Source organism: Cynocephalus volans, chromosome X (assembly GCF_027409185.1).
Source record: "Cynocephalus volans isolate mCynVol1 chromosome X, mCynVol1.pri, whole genome shotgun sequence".
Classification (NCBI taxonomy): Eukaryota; Metazoa; Chordata; class Mammalia; order Dermoptera; family Cynocephalidae; genus Cynocephalus; species Cynocephalus volans.
In genome coordinates, this window is record NC_084478.1 from 12,316,448 (window position 1) to 12,338,910 (window position 22,463).

Sequence of the window (22,463 nt, forward strand, 5' to 3'; positions counted from 1 at the left end):
AAAGCTGTAACATAAATCAAAGACATGCTCCATTCACTTGGAGAGACAGTATTTATTTTGTTACAGTCAAGCAGGATGATCTGTTATTTAGGTAAGTGATGAGTCGAGCCTGAACTCTGTACACATTTGCCTTGGTGGACTGAAGGATACAAGCCACAGGCCACACTCCTGACCGAAATCGCACTGCACAGGCATTCCACACCTGCGCTAAGACACAGGGCGAGGGGTCAGCCTCCACCTAAGATTGCCAAGGGCCTCCCATTAGCACCAGATTGTTTTATATGTAATAATATAACTATATACAGAGTTATGTACATGCACTCACTGAATCTTTGGGTCCCTGCTAGCCAGACATTTAAGAGGCAAACAGGAACAGACAGGACAGTTGTGACGATAATGTGCTTTGCTGAAAAGATACTAGGGCACTATATATTGCTATGTATAAGAGAAAGTCCTAAAAAGACATCAAAAGGCTGGGTACAGACACACAAATTATTCACATTTTACATACATATCAAAATGATCACAATACTGTACTTGAAGGGAAAGAATCACAGGTGAAAGCTTTATCTAAATTAAAAACAAAACACTCTGAAATCACTTCGGCTCTCTCCGAGGAAGCAAGGAGGTCCATGGACAGCAGCTTCAGCTTTTGTGACGTGACCGATGTTCACAGCAAGGGACTGCCAGCTGGAAAGGAGCAGGACACTTCATTGGCAGATCAGGGATTTTCCGAGTTAGAAATAGCTTAATGTAACAGGAAGAAACACTTGTGAAAAGACATTTATCCTTTTTGCATTGGTAGGCTGCCAAAAAGGCGGTGTGCTGCCTGCATTATGGAAGCTGACTGGTTCGGACTCGGCTCTCTGCAGCGCGCTAGCTACCGACCGCGCAGTGCCTCGGAGCCCAGCCCAGCCCCTCTGGCTCAGGAAGCGTGGATTCGGTCCTTTAAGACATCTGTGCGCATGTGCGTGAACGCTTTGGTAAGGTTGTGGTCACTGCTGACAAAGGCAAATGTCCCCACCTGCTGGAAAACTTCTTCTATGGGATTAAGTGGCAATGAGGATTAAAACAATCCCGTGATAGAACAGATGCCCTGTTATTATACTACCTCGACATGAAGACATCTGAAGGATTGGCTCACGACTAACCATGCATTTAATTAGATCAACATTTTTTTGAAGAAACACCCAGATCTACAATTTTGAGATACAATAAATTATAACCAAGCCATCGGCAGGCTGTTGGACATCTTTTCATGTGCTTATTTGCCACGCATATATCCTCTTTGGTGAAGTGTCTATTCAAGTCGTTTGCCCACTTTTTAATTAGGCTGTTTGTATTTCTTACTGTTAAGTTTTGTGAGTTCTTTATACATTCTGGATACAAATTTTCTTTGTTAGATACATGATTTGCAAATATTTTCTCTCTGTCTGCAACTTGTCACACGGAAAGTGACAGCATGACAATGTTTTTAGTGAATCAGATTCTCTTTAGAATTTTGCCCCTTCAACGAATGAAAAGGACACAGAATCTTTAAACTCTGTGGAAGAAAAAGATCAAGTGTAGGAGTCGTGTAGTCCACTGGACCTCGGGACAAAGAGAGGGAGGAGTCTCACATTACGTGGGATGTGGCCCTCATGGCATGGTAACAGATTCAAGGAGGCAAAAAAGAAAAGTAGCCAGTTATCATTAATGACCACAGGCACACAAAATAAATGTTCGGGGGGAAAAGTAACTTAAGAAACACTCTCTTGGTCTTGGGAAACAGATGGCTAACAAACACATTATTGCGGGACACACCTTTAACCAAGTAATTTATCATTTAAACTGTGGCGTAGGGTGAGAAGGACTATTTGTTTGCTTGTGTGTGAATGTTTTAAAGCATGCACATTATTTAAGTGGCAACTTTAATCTTAGAATGAGTGAGCCCAATGCATAGTTTGTTCATTTCAGTTGTTTTTAACCATTAGGAAACTTAACTTTTCTTTAACCTTTTTTTCTTTTTATCTTTCCAAAATATTAATAAATTATCATTACCATCATCATTTTTGCTGGGTCAGAGAACATCATTATATGATAGAGACAACGAAGACACACACTGTTGAGTGAGCAGGGACTGAACGTGGCAGCCACACGTGATGCATCACAAGAGAAGACATGCGCACCAGGGTCTCCACGCTCATGCACCTTAATGACACTCAGCTGCCTCCTGAGCTGTGGGTTCAGTGTCTGAAGACAGGAGGAGCAGCAGATCTCCCACTGGAAATGACCACTGCGGGCACCTGGACCCCGCCCACAGCCTGCATGGTAGCAACTCACCATTCAGCAGAGCCCGGCATTATGGGCAGCTATGGTGAGAGGAGGACGGCTGAGGGTGAACCTCTCTGCTTAGCATTCAACGGGGAAACTAAAAGATTAAATAAATCATCCCAAACACACACGGAAGTTATTTCTTTTCTAACAGCCACTTTGCTATTGGAGGATCCTCTCTGCAGGATACGAATACAGGCTGGGCTTTGCACTTGCATCCTTGGGGACAGAGCTTGAAGCCCCCATGTCCGTCCTCCACCGGACGGATCTCTTATTTGCCTCTCTCGGGCTGAAGGCTGTCGGACAAGCACTTGAGCTGCTCTTTGCCAAGGCGTATTTTATCCTCCAGCTCCCGCTGCTCGATGATGAGGGCTGACTTCATCTTCACGAAGTGCTCGTAGTCCGTGAGGCTGTCCTCGCCGAGATAGCTGGCCAGGATGTCAAACACGACGCGCTCGCGGCAGTCCAGGTTCTCTTTGAGTTCCTTCGCATCCTGGTGCTGCTGGATGAGGACTCTCTGCTTCTCGAGCAGCGATTGCTGTGGAGAGAGAGAAAAACAGACCTGCTGAGGACCAGGACTAAAGCAGGGGCTCTGGCCAGTCCCCTGAAAACACTGGCAAGTTTTGAGGCTGGTCCCATGGCCAGCCATAACATCATCGATGGAAACCCTGATGCCACCAAAGATCCCATGGAACCCACACCAAGTATTTCCAGTGGCTCCAGCCCTAGCCGGCCAGGAGGCCACTCATGGACCGCCTGAGTTTCCGCCCACCTGCCTTGAACAGTTAACAGGAATGGTGGTGAGCAGAAGAGTAACCAAGGACAAAAAACAAGAGAATCCTGAGATGCTCAAAAGGGGCAAAGGACACAGGGTTCCTATTTTTGTCAAAGCTCTTTCTATGATAACACTGTGGGAAAGTCAGCAAAAGGGAAATACTCTAAGGAAACGCCAGGGTGGGGTTTCTAAAGCTCCAGGCAGGCGGAGTCTGTGAGTGCATCTGCAGACGGGACACAAGAGGGCACAGAAGGAGGCGGGAGACGCACGTCTGTGAATGGGCATCCGGGGATCAGTCTCCTTGCTCCTTACAAGGGTCCCATTCTAGGGGACACAGATGACTCTGTCCCCAAAGCATGACACAGTCACTCTGCCTTGTAGAACACACATCCAGTTTTGCTAGAAGCTCCAAGTTGTTTTTTTTTTTTAATTTGTAATTAAATCACTTTAATAGTTGTAAAATAAATGTATTTAAAATGATAACTTTGATCTAAGCCAGATAGGATTAGAAGGATGAGGTAAGTCACGGATTCTGAAAACAATCCACTCGGGGGCATCTTTTTCTGTTTGTTTGGTTCATGTTTTTATTATTATTTTAATTGATATGTAATAATTGTACACATTTATGGTACAGAGTGATATTTTGGTCCATGTATACCATGTGTAATCAAGTCAGAGTAACGAGCACACCCATCACCTCAAACACTGATCATTCTTTGTGTTGAAAACAAAATCCGAGTGTAATGAAATCTAAGAAAGGAAAGAACATTCAGTGTCTTCACAGGCAGGCTGCTGGATGCCAGGCCGGAGTTCCTGATTTGCATCTGGGCACCGGGACAGCCACTGTTACTCTGCCGCTTTGCAACATCTCGGTGGATGCTACTCACATCCACCGTGAGCACCCAGACTGCGGAGGACTTCGCAAAACGCCAGGCACACAGAAAGAGTTCAGTAAAGAGGAGCTATCAGTAAACAGAGCTGAGAGCAGAAACTGCCCTGGCGCACAGCTTCTGGGAGGTGCCTGTCACCGCACCACCTTACTGAGCATCCTGCCCCCTTCTGTGGAACACCTTGATCTTTAGGCATGTGTGAGACAAAGAGACAGAATATTTTCATGGATAGAGGCAAGGCAAAGCAAATTAATTCCACCCCAAAGGGAAACAGGTGAACTGATTCTAAAAATGCGGTTCAGGCTTGAAATAGGCCAGGCTCACCAGTGCCTGGAAGCTGCTGAGATTGAGGTCAGGGTGGGACACCACATGTCCATGTCTGCCCACGTGTTCACTGTGTAGCCAAAAAGACTTTGCAGGAACTCTTTGAAAACCCGACTCTGCACCTTTTACCTCCTTAGCACACCTGTGTCTGACAACCCTAGCTTCCCGGCATCTCGGCTGCCTGTCTTGGACAGTCTCAGCCAGTGTTGGCTATGCTGGACACCAGCCCCTGCAGTGCACCTGGATGTGCAAGTGGCACATGTCCCTCAGGTCCTGGGAGCTGAAGCTGCGTCAACTACACACAGCCAAGGCAGGGAGCAGTGCAGCCAGGCTCATGGAGGTGCCTTCTCGGTGTCCCGGGCTGCTCACCTCTGACACCGCCCCAGGGAAGGAGCGAGGGCTCTAGCCAGGCACCTAGGAGGACCCCAGACTAGCTCCCTCCCTAGCACTGTGATTCCTTTCTAAATAAGTCTGTCAGTTCCATGAACAAGGAGGGCAAGAGGGACAAAAGATGAGCTGAACTGACAGTTGCAAACACAATCCTACTTTTTTCACGTAAATCCATACTTAGAGCAGTTACTTTTTCAATTATGTACAAATAAGTCTCTCTGTCCTGTTCATGTTATTTTCCTAAGTTCTTTCGGATAAATTTGGCAAGGATGGCAAAAAGCGCAAAATGGAACATGAACGTAAGGGAAATAGGGGTGCATCCCCCAGTTACTTAAGGTTCAAAGCCTCCTGTGGCAGGGTCGATGGCCGACTGCAAGAGAGCTGCAGTCTCGAAGCCAGCACCATGAGCTCTCTCTGGGCAGCCTGAAACCAACCTCATCTGGAGAAGGGTGGGGAGGGCTTTTCCTGCTCCCCTCTGAGAACAGTGAAGATGTTGTATTAATAATAAAAGATGATCATTCTGAAGGCCTATTATGTGCAAAGAATGAAACTAGATGTTTTACTGACATTTGACCTGTAAAGCCAACAAGGTAAATATTATTTCCCTTATTTTGCAAGTGAGAAAACTGAAAGACAGACCCTCTGAGAAAAGTCTCAAAGTGGCAAATCTTGAGAATGGGAGAATAGCTGAAGTCCTTGGATTCTTTCCAGACTGCTATCTATCTACACACACACACACACACACACACACACACACACACACACACACACACACACTCACTCACTCACTCTTCTTAAATCAGAGCATCAATAGCAATACAACATCATCTATTACTGAGCACTTACTATCTGTCAGGGGATAGGAAGCTCCATTTACAGACTTACACGTGGTTAAAGAAAAGTTAGACCCCGTTTTCCAGAAAGAGACCACTACTAGTGATGATCAGTGGAATTATCAGTGGGAAGATCTCAGCAACACCTCACTGCGTCTTCCTAGCATGTTTCTCCCTCAATTAAAAGGAAAGAATGGGAGTGTGCACTGTACATTTCCATAGCATCTCACACTAGGAGTTGGGCAGGCCATGCAGAAACTGAGCCAGGCTTCAAGAAGCCACCTTTCACAACACCCCGTGTACAGCCTTCCCAGGGGACCCCTGATTTCCAGGTCAGTCTGCATATACCTGATCTCCAGGAGAAGGGCTGTCATCCAGATTGTTCAGGGCATTTTCCACCCAGGCCAGGCGGCCTGACAGTGACAGCAGAAGGTTCACCACTTTGTCCAGGTCCCCGATGAACATGCGGAACTTGTCAAACTCGTCGGGCTTGCAGACGTCTTTGGCGATGGCCTCCACCTCATCCCCCAGCGCATTGTTGGCCTGGATGTCCTCCAGCAGGCTCTCCCGGGCTTCCCGGAGCACCTGCAGCTTGCGACCAATGCTCTCGATGAGCTCCTGCTGTTGGGGACAGGGCAGCACAGAAACATGCATTAGGTCTGCCCCACCCTGTGCCAGAGCTACCTCCATCTCTGCACATGCCATCTGGCTGGACGTGGCCTGACTGGGGGAAAGGTCACTTTAGCATGATCAAATAACAGGATTTATGAAACTAGGGGAAAGAGAGTGATGCCTGGTTAAATTACTGGCATCTAAAAATAAAACACGATGAACCTATTTCGTTCTGTTAATGTCTTATTAGACGACGCTAGAGTGTGGCTGCTGGTGCTACTCAGCAGTAGACGACGCTCCCACCTCTGTCTCTGCAACGAGTCCTGGCACCTTTGCGATGCCTCCCGCTTCATCCTTTGGAAGTCTCCAATTTAAAAACTTACACCTAGAGAATGATTGAGTCTTACTTCCAGTACGGAATTTCATGATTAGAAAGTGTCCTCTACATATAACCAGCAATTAAAAATCAAGATAAATAAAGGGGTGCCAATGAAGCTAAAAGACAGTCTTTTAATATAACCTACTGATTTCAACTTGACCAAAATGCAAATAAATGACTTAGTCTGTTGTGGTAAAATATATAGATTCTCCTTCTTGGTCATTATATTGGAGAGAAATTACGGGGATACCTCAAAAGGAGTGCGAGGAGGAGGACTTGCCCTGTGAAAACCACGTTCTTCTGATGACGGCTATGCTTCTGCCATTGAATCTACTCTCAGCACGTGTCACTGGGTGTTTGCCTGGACAGGGTGAACTAGAAAAAACCCAGTTTCAAGAGAAGTCCCCCACAGCCTCGAGAGAACTCTCGCTGCTGCCAGGCCTGCTGGAGATGCCCTCGGCCACACCAGTCTTTAGTCTTCCATCTACCACCCGCACGGTGCCCCCAGATCTGTGATGCCAACACATGACCTGGGTAGCATGTGGCAAAAGGACTGAAAACTGAACAGTGCTTGGGTGCACAAACCCGAGTAAGCAGTAAACATCTCATGTGAATATGAAATTCCAGTTAGGATTTTTAAGGTTAGGACATTTTAAACAATGTTATCACAAGTGACATTGTTTATGTCAAGCAGATCCTCGGAAATGGTCCATTCCATCACCCCTCCCTGCGGCAATTTACAAACTCTGCTCCCACAGGGAGTCCGCAGGGCTCAGCAGAGAGGAGGCACATGTGCGGGACTCGACAGACACAAGGTCAAAGTCTCCTTTAAGCTCTCTAGGCCACACTGTCCCATAGCAAAACAGAGGTAACAGCAGCCACTACCTTGAGGACTGGCATGACGGCGAATGAGAAGACAGCATGCTAGGGTTAGCCCAGTGCCTGCATCTAGTAAGTGCCTGGTAAGTATCAGTTATCAACAGTGGGAGTGTGGGAAGAGGAGCAGCTGCCCCGATCTCATGAGCTACAATCCAGTACGAACGACTATCCCGAGGACTATTTCAGCAGGAAGAGTCAATCGACAGCCAGAAAAGATCTTTCATATTACCTGATTGCACAAGGTCTTTGTCTCACACCAATACTTGTAAAGAGAATCTCCACCTAGCGTTTATGTATCCAAAAAAATGTGAAGATATGAGCTCTACTCAGGGTCCTGCATCCTCTAGCTCTCCAGCAGATTAAAATGGTAAGCAGTTTTATGATCCCCACTGCTGATTAATCTGCATGGTTTTTCTCCTAAGAAAGAGTACACGGAATTTATAAACTATTTTGGCTTTTCCAGGCCAGGTTGTAGTTGCTCAGAATGTCCAGACATTTTCTTCCCTCATGATTTGAAAAATTTTATGCATCTAGATTCCCTTTGTTTTCTCTCAGAGCGTGTGTGTGTTTACCTACTTATCTGGACAGGTTTTTTTGTTTTTTGTTTTGGTTTTTTTTGGTGGTTGGCCAGTACAGGGATCCAAGATTGTTTAAAGCAGCTTTGAATCCCACAGCTGTGAACATGGCTGTATTTTAGATACTCATTACTTGATGAAAACAACAGAAAATAGAAAACAAGGGTGGAGAACTTCTGAAATTCTCACCTGACGCCAGTCCTAACCTGCGTGAATACGTTAAGCAATGCAGATAACGGTGGCTATAGGAGGAATCAAGCCAGCACGCTCAGCAATTTTTCAGTGTCGTTATTCTTCAGCAATTACGGTAATGAAGATTTCACACCAGTGCACGAAAATGTGCCTTTAAAACCTACTTCAGCTGAGCTAACTTGAAATCGGGCACTCTAGGAGGAGTCCAGATCCCTTTATACATCATATGCAAATTTTTATTAAAAACATCTTTCCCCTCTTTGTTAAAGGGCCACTGTAAGAAGTACAGACTTTCAAAGATTTTGAGACCCGCCCAGCCCAGGGAGGCACACACATCAAGGGCTATCAGCACACCCGGGGTGCCCGTGGTTTCGCCACTGTAGACCGTACTTGCCCATCCAGCCCCACCCCCGGAGCCTGTCCATTTATTCCTTGCAGCACATGGCATTCCAGATGCTCGGATAAGATCTGGTTGTGGCAGAGGTCAGACTCTCACCTCTCCATTTGCATGGGCCAAGGCTGCAGGATTGAGACCTGGGCCATTCCCTTCCTCCACCCAGGTCCACCCCAGCCACCCACCTTCTGTTCCATCCCACGGGGAAACCAGGTCTTTTCTCTCTGGGCCCTGCGCCTGCCTCTTGGTTCCAAGTAAAAACCATAATCTTCAGAGGTCCCAAACTCAAACCAATCTGCTATCTTCGGTTCTCCTGAAGAACCCTCATAACTTGACCTGGGTGGTGTCTTTTCTGGGCACAGTCCACCTGAGCTGCCCAGGTGAAAGAACACGTTAACTGTCCTAGCATAGCACTTCCCACTGGTCACCGGAGCCCCCACCACCTCATGGCATGGGGCCTCCATGCTCTTGCCTCTGTCTTTAGTCTTCTCCTAAAGCAGGGGGTCACCTGATTTGGTCCTGGGCTCTATGACCTCCCAATGGCACTGTGATCACAAGTTGCAGTCCCTCTGGGAATGCTGGATACACATCTGGCTGCTTCCCCAACAGCAGCTGCAAAGCAGGTGACCAATCAAGTCCCCATCTGCACTGAGGCCACCTTCTCCAGCATGACTCCACCTGAGCACACTTTGCAAAAACGTGTGATATCAGAAACTCGGGGATGCTGGAAAGAAGGTGGAAAAGATAACACAGCACTGGCCTCTTTGTCAAATCAAGCAAAAAAATAGGACCCACCAACACCACAGAGAACTGTGATATGTGGCATTTGCTTATTGAACTAGAAATGTAAGCCTGCTGCAAGCTCACAGCAACCATTCAGTCCCGAAGCAGTCATTTCTGGTGAGATCCTGAAGCAGGTGCACAGAGCCACATGGGTGAAGGTGAGCAGCGTCGGGGCACGCTGCTCCCGAGTTCATCCCATCACAGAAAACAAGACATGCATGTAAGGAATGTAGTTCTCTACAGCTGGGGTGTGCCTAAATTAAAATGGTTCAGATGGTACAGTTCTTCTGGCTTTATTAGGATAAACTGGAAATACTTTTGATATTTTTTTAGATGAAAATACAACCAGAATAAAACAGTATCCTGAGCCAGAGAGAGGGCCTCTAAAAGTCCCTAGAACAAAACCCTTACTTTTCACTTGTTTTTAATCCCTTGAGCCAAAAACTTATTATTTCTTAAATTGAAATAATTTTCCTTTACATATGTTATGAGGCTCAATATTTCCTCCAGAACACGTTTATTATAATTGAAATCAACCAGTGGTATTTTTTAAAAATCACTAATGACACTAGTAGACTTTCAACATAATTGTTTTCAAAGGTCTTTGTCCCCCAAAAACAACAACAACAAAACCCCAGTACTTTTTATGAAAGCTCTTTCCATAGTGCTAGGCCAACAGCAAACACGCACAAAATGCTGGTTCACTCCTTTTCTTTTCCTAGTAGTGATGATTTATGCAAACTCAGGTCCCCTGGAAAAAAACAGTACATGCTATCCTCTGAGCCTGACTTTCGCTGGCAATACCTTTGTCCCTTTATATTAAGTCCTGCCTGTATAAAACAGGTAGTAACAACATGTGATGGGTCTGGCCTGCTGACGTGCCATGGACAGTTAAAACTAATATAGTAGTAATGATTTTGGCACTGATAAGAACAACTCTGTCCCTACTGTGACTGCCATGGCCACCTGGCTATTTGTCCGTGAATCCTGTTTTTTTTTTCTTTCGGTGGCAGGCCAGTATGGAGAGCCAAACCCTTGACCTTGGTATTATCAGTGCCATACTCACCCAAGTGAGCTAAACAGCCAGTCCCTGAATCCTGTTCCAACCTCATCTGCAACCCTCTCTCCCTATCCACACAGCTCCAGCTACTGGCCTCTGCTACTTTTCCAACATGCCACCAGGCTCCCACCCAGGACCTGTGCACTGGCTAGCCCCCTTCCCAGCATGCCAGACAAAAACAGCGCTTGCTCCTCATGTCACTCTGGGTCTCTGCTCAATTATCACCTCATCAGAGCCCTCTCAATAATCACATGCCTTTGTTTTAACCTCTCTATGCCTTCGCCTTGTTTTAATTTTCTTACCACTCGACATATTACATTAAGAGTTGGGCAAAGTTTTTCTGTCAAGAGCCAGATAGTACATATTTTAGACTTTGCAGGCTATATGGGCACTGTTGCAACTATCCAACTCTGCCGCTGTAGTGTGAAAGCCACCACAAACCGTATGTAAATGAACAATGTGGCTGTGTTTCAATGAAACTTTATTTACAAAAGCAAGCAGTGGGCCAGATTTGCTGATCCTGTATTGGATATATTTGTTTTTGTGTTGTCTGTCTCTCTCTCCTGTGTGAACATAAGCTCCCTCAGAGAAGGGCTCTATTCTGTTTTGTCTACCACTAGATTCTCAAGTGCCTGGGCAAGTTCTTGGGAGTTAAACATGTGATGGTTTTTGGTTGGCTTTCCTACCTTCTTCACTGACAGGTCATGGTCCAAGTCGCTCCCTGAGTAGTCTTCGGGCTCCTGCTGCTCTTGTAGGTCCTTCATCTTGATCAGCAGCTCAGCTTTAGGGGCTGATGTGCTGTAATAAGTGGAGTTGGTGGCCAGGGACATGGCTGCCGGCACACTCGGCTCCTCTTTCCTGGGTAAAGATGTCAGAATTTCAATTAGCTGCAACCATGCACACAGATGCCCCCTCAGCCCTGCTTCCTGGGTTGTGACAAATAAATGCTGGCACTAACATTAGGACACCTGCAAGGGAAATAAGACAGCCAAAAACAAACAAAACAGGTGGCGAAGTTAAAACTAAAAAATAAAACTTTGCCAAATGGATACTCATAAAGTCTGTGAAATGTAGTTTTTTTTTTTTTTTTTTTTTTTTTAAAGACAACCGGTAAGGGGACCTTAACCCTTGGCTTGGTGTCATCAAGACCACGCTCAGCCAGTGAGCGAACCGGCCATCCCTATATAGGGATCCGACCCATGGCCTTGGTGTTATCAGCACCACACTCTCCTGAGTGAGCCACGGGCCGGCCCTGAGATGTAGTTTTTTAAAAGGCCAAAAAACTTGGATGAGCAGGAACATCCAAAAATCTCTGCTGGGGAGATGAAAGCACAGACTGTCCCCTCCTGGAGTCTGGGGTCTCTGTGGCTGAGGCCATGCATGGCACAATCTGCAAAAGCCACTCCCAAGCACCCTCCTACCAGCAGCCACAGTCGCTCCTTCTTGCTGGTTCTAGTGTGTCCTCTTTCTCCTTCTCTGCCGCATTTCATGGGCACTGCACCCTACAGCACATGACTGATGCTTGTGGTGACGGAGCGGGCAGAAACAGCAGGGAAGATGCCACCACACATGCCTTTGCGTCAAATGAGTGAAGGAGAGAGACCTGACAGTGGTACTTACAAAACTAACAAGACGAATTTGTTCAAGCAGGTGCAAATAAATTTTATAAGCCCAACTTGTTAAGAAACACAGATACTCAGTCTAAGCCTTCTGTCCTCTTATGCTGGGGTTTCTCACGTCAGAACTCCCCCCACAGTTGTCTGTGGTGGGGACCGTCCTGTGCACTGTAGGATGCTGAGCAGCATTCCTGGGCTCCACCCACCGGATGTCAGAAGCTCCCCTCCACACACAGAGTATGACATTGTCAACTGTCCCCTGGGGCAGACAATGGCCCCCGCTGAGAACTGTTGCCTTACGAGAAAGGAGAGCTGTGGGCATCATGATAAATCACACGGGCCTCCAGCCAGCAAAGCTCAGCGGGCTGCAAAGCACGTGTGTTTCCACGCCTTTGCCACCCACCGAAGTCTTCATCCCCAGGGACAAGGTCTCTGACCCTTAGCTTTACTTTCAGTAGGCTCACAAAAAAAGCTAAAAAGTTCTCAGCATTGGGGAACACTCATAAAAACCTGCCCCCCCCCAAAGAGCAGTCATGAGAACAGAGAAACAGACACGCACCCCTCTCCCTTTTAATCCTTAAGATGCCGGCAGAATCATGCACAAACTGGAAAGGAGCATCTACTTACTTCTCCTCTGCGGTCCTCGGGGAGGGGACCTTGGGGAGCAGCTTCCTCCGCTGCTGGGCTTCTTCCAGGAGGTGCTCGTCCTTGGGGAAGATCCCTTCCATCAAGTCCATGGTGGTTTTAATCTTTGCACTGGGATCCAGGATATCGGCCAAGGACTTATCCTTCCCCACGATCTCCCTGGCCAGTGCCTCTGACTTCAGCTCTTCCACGGTCTTCTCTTTGGTCCTCACGTAGCCTAGACCGGGAAGGGGCGCAGGGGTGCTGGGGGGCTTGGGCTCAGGGCCCTGCCGCGTGTACACGCAGAAGCGGGAGTAGGACTGCTCCGGCGTGCTCAGCGTCTTGATCTGGTGTCTCTCCAGGCCGGTGGGCAGGGCGGGCGGCTCGGCTGGGCACGCCAGACTCTGGCGGCTCTCCTTCTCGGGCCGGCTCTCCGAGTGCACGATCTTGATGGGCACCATCTTCACCGTGGTGTTGTTGCCCATCACCCGCTCGATTCTGAAACAGAAGAGCCTCTGCTGACATCGCAAAGCATGCTCTGGGCACCGACTCCAATCCAGGACTCTGACTGGTGGGTCCCCCCCTTACAGATGGTGCACCTTACTCCAAGACCCAACATGTCCCAGGGAGGCAGAGGAGGTCAAGCTCCCTCCCTCCCCTACCTTGGTCTCCCCACTCTCAGCAGTCTGACTCCTTTCCATTCTCAAACTGTCCACCTCACACCTACAGGCGTCTGAGGGCATCTTCCTGCGGTTTACTGGTGATAGGAGGGTGGTTTAATTTCCATTTGTTTTTATTTCAGTGAGAATGCAAACTTGAAGTCCCACTCAGTTACATTTTCTCTTGTAGGGAAATACATAGTGGATAGACGTTTTTGCAGAATTATTGTTAGTGCCTTTAGTCAGTGTTCCTCAAAGCAGGTTGGCACACACCTGCGGGCTGCAGCGTGGTGTCCGGGGCCGCGAGAATGCCTGTCAGGAGGGGCTGTGTCTGGAGGCCCCCTCGGAAGCTTCCTCCTGTGCTGGCGGGTGCTGCATCCCACTGCACCTGCCTTCCACCTCCCACACTCCTGGCCCCCTCCCTGTGCGCGGTTCACACAGCAGACGACAAGGATCCCACAGCCAATAGGGAGCTCCCGGTGCCGTGTCATTCTCAGTGGCTCACAAAAGGCACGCATTCCTGCTTTAAAAAGAGTTTCTCAGTGAAAGGACATGGGGAGGTACCTAAAGCACCTGGGGCAGGGAGAGGTCAGGAAGAACCCTCCCGGCCCATGCTGCTGTGCCTCATCTGCGACAACCCCAATGCCGGCTGCTCTCAGCTGCACCATGCTGGACCACACATAGGGGACTGTGACATAGGCTGCCAGGACCAAGATCTTTTCAAGGTATTTTGAAAGGACATATTGGAGAAAAGAGAGCCATCTGCTGGTGTCCAGGAGGGAAAGAAAAAACAAGTCAAACAAGCAACGCAAACTCAGGACGTGTTTCTGACTCTGACTTGCAAATCACTTCTACAATGTGAGCTAATGGACCCAATTTTCAGCAGCATGAGGGAAGTGGTGGTGCTCTGAATTAAGTGCTGTTTTTCACCCTTTCACCGCCGATTAGGAACACAGCACGGTTCTTTCTCTACACATAAGGGTGTGCTGTGCAGGTTAAAATAAAATAATTTTGTATTTTCTTCCCTCTCTCCAGTAGAAACCTCTGAAGAGCTGATGTTTTCTATCTAGGTGCTCCTACACAGTCCCCGTAACTCCCTCCTTGTGAGTAAATTTTAAAAAGTCTAACCCTGTGGAAAACACCGTTTAGATACATCAAACTTAAGAAGGGAAATCCTGCCGTCGTATCCAAGCTAGGACGGACAAAAACCCTTCGCACCCGTGTCACTCCAGACTCAGAAACTCTGGCCACTTGTTACTGACGTTAAGCCGGATGGTATTTCCATCTTCCCCTCTTTGTGCAGAAATTTGTTTCCCAGTGAAGGAAAGCATGATAGAAAAAATTAAACAACAAAATCAAATCTTCCACAGGTTAACATAGACTTTCCAACAAAGCATCTATTCCTGGTCACTCTCTCCTTCTTGAGAATGGTCAAGATTTCCACATTATAGAAGTCTGATGAACGTTTACTTCAAAACAAGGACAAGATGCAGTGGATTCGGCCTTACCGCAACCAGGCCCCATCAATTCCTAATGGAAAGGTGGCACTGGGAGGAGGGGGGAGAGAGGGGAGGCCAAGATCCGGCCCCTCCCTACGGGCTAGCCCCCACCTCAACCTGTCCCACAGCCCCACTAACACTGAGGAGGCTGAGTGGAGGGCAAGAACGCCGCCAAGGGAACGGAAGTAGCCTGCGGGCTCGGCCACACGTGCTGCTGCTCGCAGGTGCAGGCTTTCGTGAAGACTCTCCCAAGCCCACTTCTGCGAGCAATCAAATCTCTACCTTCACTGCCGGGACGGAAGATGCTGCTGGCCCCATCGCCATTCTGTTGTTTAAAAGTCCAAACTAAACACAATCAAAAACCTCAGAGAATTTTAAAAGGTTTAAAAGTAAGCTTGCTCGTTTTAGGACAGGCACGGATACATTTTTATCTGGAATGACTGACTACTCAGAGGGCAGGGACGTTTTGTTCTCTCCTTCTCTGCATTCTTACTGCTGAGCTGCTCGAGAAATATCTGTGGGATTTGTGGTGCCTGGCACGTGCCGTACATGCAACAGATGGAGAGAAACAGAAAGGAGGGACACAGAGACAGGCTGGTGGCTAGTGCCCAGGAAATCAAGGCAGTCACTGTAGGTCAGGACCAGGAGAGTGCCTCTGAGCTGAGGCCGCTGAGGAGGTCACGCCACAGCCAGTCCCTTGCCCGCAGATAGAGTGGAGGACTCCTGGTGACTGGTAATTGGGATTCCATGTTTTCATACCAGGACTCACCAACAGCACACATCTTGGGGATGGTGACATTTAACTCAGTGCATTATGAGCGAGTTCCCTGGCATCAAGTTTCGTGAGTGGCACTGCTGCCATCTACTGACTGCATTCCCGGAAAAGAATAGAGAGAACACAGGGACTGCTCCAAGCGCCCACCCGGAACGCTGCGCGTGCCTATACGGCAGCGGACGCAGGTTCAAGGACAGCATCAGAGCCTGACAAGTAGGGTAAAACCACCTTTGTGGACCCTAAGGACATCGGATGGGAACACTAATAATGCAAATGCCCAAAGATTCCTTCCTCCTGCTGTCACTGCTTGTTAGAGTCCCTCTCAACCCATAGAGGAGATAGAGTGAGAAAACCCACACTCACTAGAATACCACCCACCTCCTGGAGCCCACACCAAGCAAGTTCCTCAACGGAGAGCACTGCAGTCACACTAGTTCCCTGATGGCACCCAGAGGGGAACTAGGCCGACTCGACTGCAAAGATATCACACCTTTTACCCACTACACAGACCTCTCTGTTGCTTTTCCTTCTGCTATGGTGTGAATGTTTGTCTCTCAAAATTCATATTAAAATCCTCAACCCCAATGGGACGGTAATAAGACAAGGGGCCTTTAGGAGGTGATGAGGTCATGAGTGGAGCCCCCATGAATGGGATTAGTGCCCTTATAAAAGAGACCCCGGAGAGCTCCCTCACCCCTACCACCATGTGGAGGGAGACACAGCGAGAAGGCACCGTCTATGAACCAAAAAATGGCTCTCACCAGACACCAAATTTGCCACACCTTGATCTTGAACTTTCAGACTCCAGAACTATGAGAAATGCATTTCTGTTTGTAAGCCACCCAGTTTATGGTATTTTATTATCACAGGCTGAATGGACTAAGACCTTTCTTCCAGAACTAACGATGTTACCAATTGAAAAAATATTTAAGTAATATCTACATTTTAAGTGATAAAGCACAGTTTAGGACCACAGATAAAGCTGTAGTTGTGATGCCACACTTGGAGATACAGGACAGTATCAATAATGTCCTTTCACTGTTAAGTTCTTTGAAAACTAAAAAAAAAAAAAAAAAAAAAAAGTCTCGAGACTCCAGAGCAGTGAGGTCCGACAGAACTTCCTGTGGTGACCGGAAATCCCTGAGTGACTGGAACCATGGCACCCATTAATCTGGAATGTCCCTCTTAGTCCCTTTGTGAGATCTGTACTGTAAGTCACTGAATTTTTGGAATCTCATTTCTAAAACAGGCTAGCCTTCACTCTACCTCACAGAGATTCCTAACTCACTTCTCAGCTAAGTAAACTCTAAGCTGATCAACATTTAAATGCAAAAGAATGACGTGTGGGAGATTTTTTTTTTTTGCATATTTTATTTATTTATTTATTTGTTTGTTGGTTGGTTGGTTAATTTTAACACTTATTTGTACATATTTCTGGGGTACAGTGTGCTGTTTCAATACACGCACATACTGCGCAATGATTCAGTTACGGTAGACAGCATAGTATTGTACCCATTAGTCGCCCCTTTTTCCCCTTCTTCTTCCACCACCAACCCCCCTGCCTGTGGTACCCATTATTCTACTCTCTACTTCTATGAGAACCACTTTTTTTTTAAACTCCACATGAGTGAGATCAAGCAGTATTTATCTTTTTGTGCCTGACTTCACTTAACATGATGGTTTCCAGTTCCATCCATGTTGCTGCAAATGATAGGATATCATTTTTAAGAAATAGCTGAGTAGTAATCCATTGTGGGTATACCACAGGGTTTTTTTGTTTGTTTTTTTATGCATTCCTTCGCTGATGGACATTCAGGTTGATTCCATTTCTGAGCATTGTGAATAGTGCTGTGATGAACATGGGAGTGTAGGTGTCTTTTTGATGTATTGATTTCATTCCCTTTGGGTATATACACGGTAGTGGGGTAGCTGGGTGCTCAGGCAGATCTATTTTCAGTTCTCTGAGGAACCTCCACACTGCTTTCCACAGTGGCTGTACCAATTTACACTCACACCAACAATGTAGGAGCCTTTATTTTTCTCTGCATCGTTGCCAGCAGTTGTTATTTTTTGTCTTGTTGATAATAGCCGTCCTAACTGGTTTGAGATGATACCTCATTGTGGTTTTAATTTGCATTTCCCTGGTGATTAGTGATTGGGGCATTTTTTCATGTGCTTGTTGCCCATTTGTATATCTTCTTTTGGAAAATGTCTGTCCAGGTCCTTTACCCATTTCTTAATTGGGTTATCTGGTTTTTTTGCTGTTGAGTTGTTTTAGTTCCTTACATGTTCCAATTTGCAAACACTTTCTCCCATTCTTTAGGTTGTCTCTTCACTTTGTTGATTGTGTCCCTTGCTGTGCAGACGCTTTTTAGTTTGATTAGTCCCATTTATGTATTTTTTCTTTAGTTGCCTGTGCCTTTGTAGTCTTGTTTGAAAAAGTGCTGCCGGCTCTTCGGGAGATTTTTTAAAAGCTTTTTTGTATTAAAAAATTATTGTATATATTTAAGGTATACAACTTGATGATTTGATATAAATTGTGAAATAATCACATGGTGATTGAAATTTCATACTGTGAAATAATCACAATCAAGCTAATTAAATATTCATCACCTCACATACTTTTTTTTCTATGTGGTGAGAACACTCAGGATATACCCTCTTAGCAAATTTCAAGTGTACAGTACAGTATTGTTGCCATAGTCACCATGCTGTACATTAGATCTCCAGAACTTACTCATTTGGCATAACTGGAAATGTGCACCCCCTGACCAACATCTCTCTATTTCTCCCTCCTCCCAGCCCTGGTAACTTCTATTCTCTTTGGTATCAGGGTGTTGCCGGCTTCATAAAAATGAGCTTGTTTCTGGCTATGTCCCCCCATCAAAGCTTAGCTCCTGTTAGTACAGTTCACTTCCAGGGCTCTGCTCAGTCCCGTGAAGTCAGAAATTGTGAAGGGGCTGAGGCTTTTCCCCACCTGCCAGCTAACAAGGTAGCCTGGCCCAGTGTCATGTTCATATCCAGAGTCAGGACCCTGGAGCCCTGGTCAGAGATGCAGACTGTTTATTATTCACAGCAAAAAGCAGCAGCCCAAGCAACGTCTTGGGTTGGTACCCAACACCCCAGTTCCCACAGGCCATGCTGGGAGGGCCAGGCATTCACCTGCAGGAGCACGGGTTGCCCCACTGGAGAAGAACCCCGAACTGAGCTTTTGTCAGGGCTACTAATGGCCAGCAGGTCCTTCCCTCCAGAGAGGACTCATTACCTGGAATGCCACTAAACCCCTCAGGGGCTAAGGAGAAAGGTCTCTAGGTTTGCAACACTGGAAGGCAAGCCAAAGTCTCCCCGGGAGGGGAAGGAGCAGGCTTTAGAGGCTTGGAATGCCTCTGAAGAAGGAGATTGTCCCTATCTTTATTAGGTCCCTATGTCTAGCTCCCGAGGCTGGTTGTGCCTCGAGCAAAGCTCGTTAGTGTGCCCTTTGCTCCAAACACCCAGACCCTGCAGGAATGCTGAGAAATCCGGGGAGAATTGTCACCCCACACACTCCTTGCCACTTCAGGCCTGTGGTGCTGAGCACTGCCACTGTTGCCAGCCTTAGGTACCGAACCTGCCCATGCTTTTAGAAACAGTCCCTTTATTAAGCTCTCCTTAAATTACCTGGTTTGGGCATGCCACGTGCTTCCTGTAGAAACCCTATCTGAATCAAAATGTACAAAAAATGTACAGATCAATAAGAAAAACACAAACAACCCAACGGGATGATAATCAAAGGCTTTGGAGAGGAAATTCACAAAAGACAAAACCTTGCTGGCCAGTGAGCACGAACACATGCTCAACCTCAAAGGTGCTTAAGCCACGTCTCCTACCACACAGTGGTGGCCAGGATGTGAGGAAGTGGGACTCTCGTTTACTACTGGCCGAACTGGAAAGCGGAGTGATGTGGGAGGACAACTCGGCCTTATCTCGTAGAACCGAGGAGCCTCATCCTTTTCCATCAGCCACTCCTGAGAATCCCAACGCCTCAGGCCTTCACATTCAGTTCTTCTCTAGGCGCGCCCCCTAGAGGAACGCGCCCGCACTGCTCCATCACAAGAGCACTGATCTCCAACTACTGGAAACGACCTAAATGCTTAGCAACTGGGGAATGTGTTAATAAATTATATTTATAAATTTACCTTAGAGCAGGTAAAATTAGCTAAATCTATATGATCATGGGTAAATCTCGAAATCATAATGTTAAGTGAATAAAGGATATACACTTATGATTACGTGTGGAATTTTAAAACTCAAAACAATACTATATTGTTTATGGAACATATTTTTAGTTAAAGTCTGAGATCAAATATAGGAAGGATAAATACCAACTTCATATTAGAGGTTACTTTTGGAAAGGAAGGATAGGAATTAGTTGAATAGAGGGACCCTTCAATTGTGCCTGTAAACCATGATTTCTTTAGAATATCTGAGGCATAGATGGCAGAAAATTAACAAGTATCAATTTTGGGTAGTGATTAGTTGAGTGCCTATAACATTCTTATCTGTATATTTTCTATATGCGAATTCTTTTATAATTTAAAGACAGTTAAAACAGCCGAAAGTACTTATTCAGATCAGTTAAACAAGTTACAGAGTGTCCACAGGATGGAACACCGTGCATCCTTTGCAGGTATCTCCCACCGCCCACCACTGCCCCCGCAGTATATTTTGCTTTTCCCCGCAGGATTTATATATATATATAAATTTTTTCCCGCAGCTGGCCACTATGGGGTCTGAACCCTTGACCTTGGTGTTATAAGGCTGTGCTCTAAGCAGCTCAGCTAGCCAGCCAGCTCTCCATCACATATCTATAACCATGACGATAAATGTAAGATTGTTAACCTCGGCTATACCTGAGTAGTGCCACCATAGGTGATTTGTGTTTTTCTCCCATATACCAAGTTTACAATGAATATATAGTCATTTTACCAGAAAAATAAACAATGCACTGAATCATTTGTGCAGTAACATGTCAAAATAAACATGTGAGCAATTAGCAGCAGTATTCAATTCCAGACCAAATACTCGGAAAGTATTTTTGCTACTATTTGGTGTGCTTATGCTGTCACCTGGTGGAGAAATGGAAGAATGCTTTATGAATGTAATTTATAAAATTCAGCAGTGTTCTTTAAAGATATTTATAACTATTATTTGTAAAACTGAATACATGCTCATCATTAAAAAAAATTAGAAAATACATAAAAATACAAAGAAACAACAGAATCACCCAAATTTCACTTTACCATTAACTCAAGATTCTGAACTCCTGGGCAGGGTACAGTAGTTCTTTCACTATCAAGTCAGCATTTTTGTTTTGTCTTGTTGGCTGCTGGCTGGAAACTTCTCAGAACTGCTTTCGCTGTATCCCATAGGTTCTGGTATGTTGCGTTTTCATTTTCCTTGGTCTCCAGGAATTTTTAAATGTCCTCTTTAATTTCTTCTTTGACCCATTTGTTGTTTAAGAGCAAGTTGTTTAAGTTCCATGTATTTCTACAGTTTCCAGGGCACCTTTTGTTATTGATTTATTGTTTTATTCCATTGTGGTTTCACAAAATAAATGGTATTATTTCAATTTTTTAATTTCATTATTTATAATAAAAAATTGTTTTTTCTTTTTGGTGGCTGGCTGGTACAGGGATTGAACCCTGGACCTTGGTGTTATCAGCACCATGCTCTAAACAAATGCGCAGACCAGCCAGCCTCCTTAATTTATTTTTCTTAATTGACCCAAGAGAATGGAATATATTTTTGGAGTACAAAATGATATTTGGGTACATTCATACTGTGGGCAATGATCATATCAGGATCTTAGTATATCCATCATTTCAGACATTTGTCACTCCTTTGTGTTAGGAACATTCAGCATGAGTTTGACTAGCTATTCAAGGATGCACACTGCTTTGTGGTTAACTGTAGTCTCCTTATATTACCGTTGAACACTAGATCCCATTCTTCCTAACTCTATACTAGTTTGTATCCACTGACCACCCTCTCCCCTTCCCCCTGACCCTTTCCCCACCAATTTCTAGTAACCACTGTTGTACTGTCTACTTCTGTGAGATCAACTGGTTTAGCTTCCACAAATGAGTGAGAACATGTGGTATTTTTTTCTCTCTGTGGGCCAGGCTTATTTCACTTAACATAATTTTCTCCAAGCTCATCCCTGTTGCTGCAAATGGCAGAATTTCATTCTTTTTTATGGCTGAGTAGATTTTCATTGTGTATATATTCCACATTTTCTTTATCTAATCATCATTTGAAGGACATCTAGGTTGCTTCCAACTCCTGGCTGTTGTGAATATAGCCACGATAAACACGGGAGTGTAGGTGTCCATTCGACATGTTCATTTCCGTTCCTTTGGGCACATATCCAGCAGTGGGATTGCTGGATTGTGTGCTAGTGCTATCTGTAGTTGTTTGAGAAATCTCCATACTGTTTTCTATAATGGTTGTATTAATTTACATTCCCACCAACAGTGAATGAGTTCCCCTTTCTCCACATCCTAGTCAGTACATTTTATTTTCTGTCTTTTTGATAATAGCCATTTTAACTGCGGTGAGATGATATCTCATGATAGTTTTGATTTGCATTTCGCTGATGATTAGTGATGTTGAGCATTTTTTGTATATCTTCTTTCAAAAAAATGTCTATTGAGTTCCTTTGCCCATTTTTAAATCAGATGATTTATTTTTTTACTTTTGAGTCATTTGAGCTCTTTGTATATTCTGGATATTAATCCTTTATTGGATGCCTAATTTGTACATATTTTCTCCCATTCTACAGGTTCTCAGTTCACTTTGTTGACTATTTTCTTTGTTGTGCAGAAGCTTTTAGTTTCATATAATCCCATTTGG

At 45.7% G+C, this 22,463-nt stretch overlaps 1 protein-coding gene across 1 annotated transcript; it reads right to left on the reverse strand.

Annotated features, from left to right (window-relative positions):
• Positions 1–2,584: 2,584 nt before the first annotated feature.
• On the reverse strand, positions 2,585–13,966 carry LOC134367174 (protein Shroom2-like). The gene is made up of 5 exons (XM_063083825.1): positions 13,872–13,966; positions 12,643–13,137; positions 11,086–11,257; positions 5,874–6,146; positions 2,585–2,851 (listed from the first exon to the last, which is right to left on the reverse strand). The coding sequence occupies exons 1-5, from the start codon at positions 13,964–13,966 to the stop codon at positions 2,585–2,587; spliced, it is 1,302 nt and encodes a 433-aa protein (XP_062939895.1).
• Positions 13,967–22,463: the final 8,497 nt, after the last annotated feature.